This window comes from Rhodamnia argentea, chromosome 6 (assembly GCF_020921035.1).
Source record: "Rhodamnia argentea isolate NSW1041297 chromosome 6, ASM2092103v1, whole genome shotgun sequence".
NCBI classification, from domain to species: Eukaryota; Viridiplantae; Streptophyta; class Magnoliopsida; order Myrtales; family Myrtaceae; genus Rhodamnia; species Rhodamnia argentea.
Window position 1 is genome coordinate 25,412,316 of NC_063155.1, and position 7,416 is coordinate 25,419,731.

Consider the following 7,416-nt stretch of genomic DNA (forward strand, 5'->3'; position numbering starts at 1 on the left):
GGTCCCAAGTCCCATGTCCATCTTACCAACCGCGCCACAGCCCACGAATAGAGAAGCTGTTGTAGTAAATGGGCAGAATCCTTGACCATGAGGTGACGAGTTTGACTCTCTCATACCTTGCAACTGCCCCTGATCTCACCTTGAAATTATGGGGGGGATTCCTCTTAATGCTGACCACATCGAATGAACCGAAGAGCACAACGATGACAGCAACCGCGTCCCTCCTGCTCATGCGTAGCTGGCTTGGATTACATCCTGGGCAGCGATCTCAGACTACAACCGAGCCGTAGGTTTGACATTGCAGACAACGTTAAATAGCACATATCAAACATAAATCAGCAGCAGCAGGCATACCGAGTAATCGAGTAGAATGATTCAACGAGGTATGAGAGGGTGGAAAAAAAGATTTTGCTATATTCTTGGGCGTTGTTATCTGCAAAACACAATTGTCATATCCTTTCAACTAAATGTTACATTTCCCGAAGCTAACTGTGAATATATGATCTCTCAAAACTCAAAATTTTTCCAACTCTCGGCCAATCTAAAGACAACAACTACTACACAACCAAGAAGAGCTTTAGGTCTTCTCCTTCACGGGAACTGCCGAAAGAAGAATGAGTGAAAGAATGGGAATTTCTACTATACTGTCAGAACAGAGGAATTTTAGTGAATGGGACTGGCTCCAGTCTAGAAGAAGATGTTGATTTCCTTTTCGCTCATCTCAAAAACATGGTCCCTCGCATCTGTGAGAGCACTCTGCGAGAACTTAAAGTCATTAAAATCAAAGGACAATGATATGCGCATGATAAGCAATTTAAGCACAGGGAACAAAACAGTCTGAAAAAATTACCTGCCCAAATTTAGTAAACAAGTTGCTGGCAAGATTTAAGGCGGTAACCGCCACATCTTCATTGGTCTTAAGCGCTTGGGCAATGGCAAAAGCGCCATCATCCTATATGAGAAAGACAAATATTATTCGCAAGCATGCACGTCATCTTTGGTAAAAACTCCACAAATGAAACAATTGCAATACCCTTATCTCATTAAATCCTAAATCAAGTGAAGTCAAAGCTTCATTAACCACTTTTAAGCTTCGAGCGAGGCAAACTGCACCCTGCAAAATCGAGTGCACTGCAAAATTAGGAAGTGCACTGAACATCAGCAACTAACATGGCATCATCATCGGTAACCAACCTCATCTCTTAATCCATTAGCCCGCAAGTCCAGAATGGATATGGTAGTATTATATCTCAACATATCTGCAACAGACTCAGCACCCTTGGCTCCAATCTGCAAGGCAATTTACTTAGATCCTTTGGGGTTAGATTAGTAAGGCGATGTTAGGAACTTCTGAATTACCTGACACCAACCAAGCTTTAGGGTTTTTACATTTCCATGAAACTTGAGAACTTCAGCCAAAGCCTGTGCTCCATCTGGACCAATAGGATTATAACCAAGTTCCAACTGTGGAAACGAGGAAGAGAGAAGTGGAACGCAGTAAGATAAAAAAAGAAACATCCAACCATAGAAATCAGGGATTTCAGGATTACAGTTGTAATAACACTGTTGTCTTTCAAAACCGGAGATATGGCTGCAGCTCCCTTTGCACGGATGTTATTTCCCCCCTGCAATATTGTGTTCAACAAGCTACTGCTGTCAACTTCAGGCCAAATTTGGTGAACAAGTATTTAAGAAGATAGATTTGGAGAACATGTATTTTAGAAGATAGCGCTCATTCATTACCAGGTCAATTGTTGTCAATGTCCGGTTTTCCTTCAAAGCCTCAGCAATCTTCTCTGCTCCCTGGCAAGCTTGATGTTAATCAGAATGAATAGATAAGGGGTGAAAAAACGGAAATTTGGAATCTTCAAACCTCAACAGAACATATATTAACACCAACAAATTACACGACTTACTAAGTGAGTTCGTAAAAGCAACACTCGAATTGATGTCAATAAACTAGTGCTTTCCTTTGGTAACAATGGCACGGGAAATAGGAGCACTTTTATGTGATCTTCAAGTATCTCAACTAATTAAATATAAGGAAGTCTGATAGCAGTATTAAATGATGCAGCAATGTGAAATTCCTAGCAAAGATATACACTTAAGCTGACTTAGAAGCAAAACACAAGAAATGAATATAGTCAAATTTTTCGAGGGAGCAGCATGCTAAACTAGATCATCAGGTGCGCAAGACCATTTGACAAAAAGATCACCAGGTGCATGATACCAACTTAGAGAGAGACTCTGTTGTTACCTCGTCACCTATATCATTCATGTAGAGATTCAACCACAACAAGCTCTTGTTTTTCTTGACATATTCAGCAGCATGAAAGGCACCTTTTGAGCTAATTGAGTTGTTGCCAATATCTAAAAGAGCGAGTTTGCCTGTAGACAGACAGTTGTGACGATTGAAACCGCTAGTTTTGAAGCTAAAACGAAATGCGTAACTGAGAATACCAGCCAATACGAAAAAGGTGCAAACCTTTGTGTGAGGATAAACCAGACGTAAGAGCATGTGCTCCTTCGTCTCCAATGGAATTACCATGCAGATGAAGTTCCTGAGTATTTTCATCTTGGCAAAGTCATGATCTCACAGAAAGAGCTGGGAAGGGCCATCTTACGAATGTGATAGTTGCATTAAAAGTAGAAGACAACAATAACATTTGTCTCCAAACAAATAGATGATCAACTGAAGACTAGTACAACTAAAGCATCTACATGGACTAGCAGCACCAGTAAGTAAATATTTCATCTAATATTGTGAGTAAAGATGAAAGCAAAACAGGAAATCAAATAAATATACTTATAGGAGTATTGGAATAGTAAAAGTTATGTTTGCTCTTTACAGGTGGTTGCCAAAGCTCCGAGTGAACCCGAAATAGGCCACGGAATTGGATCTACCAAATGATAAGAATGCCTCTGAGAGTACAGATGGCCAGCCAAGTCTAATCCCATTGGATCAAAAAAGGAGCCCACATGGTTAGCACAATATATATAGGTAAGTCAGTTCTACCATCTTCTACCTTATTAAAAAGACATCCATAATAGGGAGAGCACCAAAGACAATCTGAGTAAACCAGCTCTTGCTGTTTCTCCTCTTAAGACACTAAGGCAATTCATTGAATTACGACTGACGAGAAGAATAGCAAGTCGAACAACATCGTATGAATACAAAGATATAGAACTTGTTGACAGGAGCTCATACTACAATCTCATGACAGAATTCCCATAGAAAATTTGAGTTGTTTATCCTTAAGAAAGCAAAAAGGAAGAAATGAGTAGTTTACCCTCAACGACTTGTTTCCCTCCAGCCCTTTTGCCAAAGCATTGGCCCCCAGTGCACCACCATAGTTGTTGCTGAAAATACATCCATTAAAATCTCAGTGAAGTAAAACAAAAGCACACCACTAGAAGCATAACAAATATGTGCCAACCACGGAAATGCAAATTCACACATGCAAACCAAACTCAGGTGCATCTTCGTAGTAGAGAGCAGATAAACTTAACTGATGCAGATAAGACAACAAGAAGTGTCAAAACGCGAAGATACAATTTTTTAGGGGCCATCACTCGAAAGTTAACTTACTTTAGATGTAAATTTCGTATGGTATTATTCTCGAGCAATGCTCCGGCAAGACTTGTAAATCCCTGACACCAGCGAGTAAATGATGAACAGTCGATAAACAGCATATCTGGCAAACTTTTGGTTGCTAAAAAATAACTACTGGATAAAACTCTTAGATGACAAGTAAAAACATACAGAATAATCAATCATATTGTTGTTGAGTTCGAGAATACGCAAGGTTGAGTTTTTCTTCAACAACTCTGCAATACCCTTGGCTCCCTGCACAAAAAAGTTGATGACATCTACAGCCTGTCACTATTTGGAAGGCTTCAATCTTCATCCACAAATCAATGTTTGGTGAACATGTTGCAGTCAAGACAATGAATACCTCATCCCCCAAGTCAGTACTGTTCAGTAGGAGCTTTTGGATACCCGTATTATTCACCAATATATCGCAGAGACTCTGTCAACAAGAAAATGTCACTAAAGAGCTGTTCCGAAAACAAGAAAGTTCAAATGAAATGGGGCAAAGGAACACATGTAGTAGAGCACCACTGTGAACAACCGTGTTGTCATCAGCAAAAATAAGCCATAATCGAATAATGGAAACACTAAAATTGATCCATCAGGAACTCTTGCAGAAACTTTCTTCAAAGACAGGTATGGCAAAGGATAGGAACTCTCCAAGCACCATAAATGTGTTGGCAGATTAGTATGTGCCCCAACTAAATTTATCCTAACAGGATTGATCAGCAACTGATACAAGCATCTCCAAATCAAGAAATAAGAATTTTAGCCACAAGGAGTTCAAAAGTATTTTCAGGGAACAGAAAGCTACGAAACTATATAACTAGGGATGATTCTGACATTTTAAGGAGAAACAGGAAACCTGGACTGACCTTCACTCCTTCATCTCCAATTGGATTTCCAGATAGATCAAGAGTCTTTAAAACAATATTTGATTGAAGAACACCATCGAAGGCCTTTATTCCAGCAGCTGTAATTCCATTGGCAGCAAAACTTACTTCCTCTGCAGTCTGATAAAATACAGGGTGATATCATGTTCCAGAGCATATTATATCACATTCAACTCCTTACACAAGAGTCAATTAACATTAAGGCGCAGGACCTTCTCGACGTAGAAGATACATTGACATTCTCAATTAACTTTGTTGACGGCCATCATATGATTTTTTGAAGGATCCTATGCATCCATCCGCATCAGATAATAACTACCACGCAACTTAGAATTTTAAAACTGTGGTAAGTTTGTCTATGTTTCCATTGGAGGAGATGTTTGTCTCTAAGGGAGAAATTAGGTGAAGATGCCAATTTATCCCTGACGAATCATAATTAAGGTGCATATCCTGGTTAACATTAACACACCAAAGCTGATAACTCATCATAACATCTGAAGGATATACTAGTGGCTTGCTCGAATTACCTGATTGTAACCCAAGCTCTCTGCCAAGAAAAATAATCCTTCATCTCCGAAGTTACGACCTGACCAAGCAAGTTTAATCACAAAAAATGGTTATTACACATTCAAAATATGATAAAAGCCACAGGCAGATGATGTGGAGCCAGTTCTGAAAAAAATCAACATATGCATGAAGAATTGGAAAACAGACGGAAATCTGACAAACTATAAGAAATCTACCAAGCTTGCAGTAAGTCAATATCCAGCAATAGCACTTCAGTTGAGTGATTGAAAGCCCTCAAGTTCTTCGTAAATATATAGATCTTTGACAGAGTTACTTTAAAGTTCATAAATTATCATGCAGTAAGTTATCGGCAAACCTTCTTCACAATGATCCCAGCAGCATACCTGACATGTCAACGCTACTGAATGACCTAAGTTCCTTAGCAAACTCATTGATTTTCAGCTTTGACTGTCTTTCTATCTTTGCATTGAGGTTAGATAAGAGATTTGTGCCTGCAGCAAAGGACCATTTCATTCCCTGTGTAGGAGATTTATTTTCAATTTTTGAAGGCGTCCCCTGCTTTGGCATCGTAAGTTTTTCCACTAGCTTCCATAAAACTGTCAGCTGAAGACATTAATTAGTACAGCAGAGATACAAGGCAATGCATACAAAACATTAAAACAGAGCGATGCATGGTTTTAGCTACATACATGAATCATGCAATGCTTCTCTACCGAAACTCAAACACATGTAGACGTTATTTTCCAAGGTGAATGCTGAGAAAGGATATAACCATGAAAACGTGACTAACAAAAACAAACAGACTTCAAAATTACAAAGTTGATCTAACAAAGGAGGGTGTACAGAATTTTTCCTGCTTTTGTCACTTTGCTGGAAGTACTAAATCACATAAAATTCAGTTGTAGGTGGCATCATACTGAAACTTTGTTTGTCTTCATTCCTTAGGGCTATCTATCCCTAAATTGATTTTAAGAAAAGATAACTATATGTCCCAATTTCCAGATCAAACCATATTCTCAGTCCGCATGCCCCCCCATATAAGCACATTTTCTCCCCATTCAGCTGGGATGGATCTGTATAACGGATTGTGAGGGCTTTTTGCCCCAACTCACTTTTCTAATATTTAGAAACAGTTGAAGGTTTTAGAGTTATGCTCCAATATTTTGAACCCAAAAATAGGTTTTGCCCCCGTTAAAATTTCCCAAAAGATACATTGTCTAAGCCAATATTTTGAATTCCATTCCAGTAAAGGAAAGCAAGGGTGAAAAATGCACAATCCTTATTGATCAAGGTTTATCACATATAAATGAATTCATGCTCAGCATGCCCGTTATATGCAGTTCCTCTACTTACGAAACTCCACACTTGTAGCTGCAACTAATCTCAAACTTATCGCAAGCACTTACAAGCTCTTAACTATAGAATGTGCAACGCCAAACCTTAAACAACCATGTTCTAATCGGTTCCAAATAGGAAAAACCTCTCATTATAAACAATAATCACTCCTATTGTCTTCGTCGCGGCAAATCCACTATAACATTAAAACTTTCATACCGAAGGTCACGACGACAAATACTCCGGCGGGAACAGCAAAGGACGCGACCTGCTTCAGAGGAGCAGCAGCAGTCAGCGAAGAACCCTCCCTCTGAGCCTCCCCATAAGCTCTCCGACTCCGGCTGGACCCAGAAGCCGAAGCAGCCACTATCACCAAACCTCCGTACCTGAAAAACTTCGGTTTATTTTGCGCCAGCCCCGGCCGAGCACGCAACACGCCATGCGCGCAGTAGCCAGGGCACGGTAAGCCGAAGAACCCGAGCTCCGGCCTAGGACTCCGAGCGCTCGGCCGCAGCGATAACTGTAGATGCGGAACAATGAATCCGACAGGCGAGAAGCGAACAGGACTACGAGAGAGAGAGAGAGAGAGAGAGAGGATTACCTTAGAAAGGGAGTGGAGGGAGATGGAGGAAGTGGAGGCCATGGACATGTAGCCTGGTTCACATGTGCATCGAAGAAGGAGAAGAAGACGCGCTTGTTGATGTTCCGACTGCCGGAAATGGCGAGGAGAGAGAGAGAGGGGATAGAGAAGCGGCAGACTCGGCGGTGTTTCTCTCTCCTTCTCGCTCTCGCTCGGAGTCGGTGAGGCGTTGTTGAATCCGGGTCGCGGGTCAATTTCGGTCAAATCGGGTTTGCTTCTTTTGTGGCCTGTGGGGTGGACTTCGCTTGACGGCCCAATATCTATCTGGGCCATCCATCGGTGGGAATCTAATTGGGACGGCCTAATAGTGAGTACCGATGAGATTATCCGCCCTGATTTTCCTTTTCAACCCCATTTTAAACTTCCGTCGGTACGTTTACTAAAATAATGTAATAGACCTCCTTTTCCCTAAGTGCATAATCAACTCT

General features: G+C 40.7%; 1 protein-coding gene across 2 annotated transcripts; it reads right to left on the reverse strand.

The window, feature by feature from the left end:
• Window positions 1-389: 389 nt before the first annotated feature.
• Window positions 390-7,164, reverse strand: LOC115727371 (NLR family CARD domain-containing protein 3). Of its 2 annotated transcripts, XM_030657586.1 has the most exons (18): window positions 6,950-7,164; window positions 6,568-6,868; window positions 5,397-5,609; window positions 5,013-5,071; window positions 4,468-4,605; window positions 3,957-4,031; window positions 3,764-3,847; window positions 3,590-3,651; window positions 3,291-3,360; window positions 2,486-2,561; window positions 2,258-2,388; window positions 1,744-1,803; window positions 1,551-1,625; window positions 1,360-1,464; window positions 1,195-1,290; window positions 1,034-1,114; window positions 851-952; window positions 390-756 (listed from the first exon to the last, which is right to left on the reverse strand). In XM_030657586.1, exons 1-18 carry the CDS (start codon window positions 6,995-6,997, stop codon window positions 688-690), a joined length of 1,845 nt encoding a protein of 614 aa, XP_030513446.1. In that variant the 5' UTR covers window positions 6,998-7,164; the 3' UTR covers window positions 390-687. The 2 variants fall into 2 exon arrangements, with proteins under 2 accessions (XP_030513446.1, XP_030513452.1); XM_030657592.2 differs by lacking the exon at window positions 6,950-7,164 and having other exon boundaries at window positions 5,397-5,616; window positions 6,568-6,708.
• Window positions 7,165-7,416: the final 252 nt, after the last annotated feature.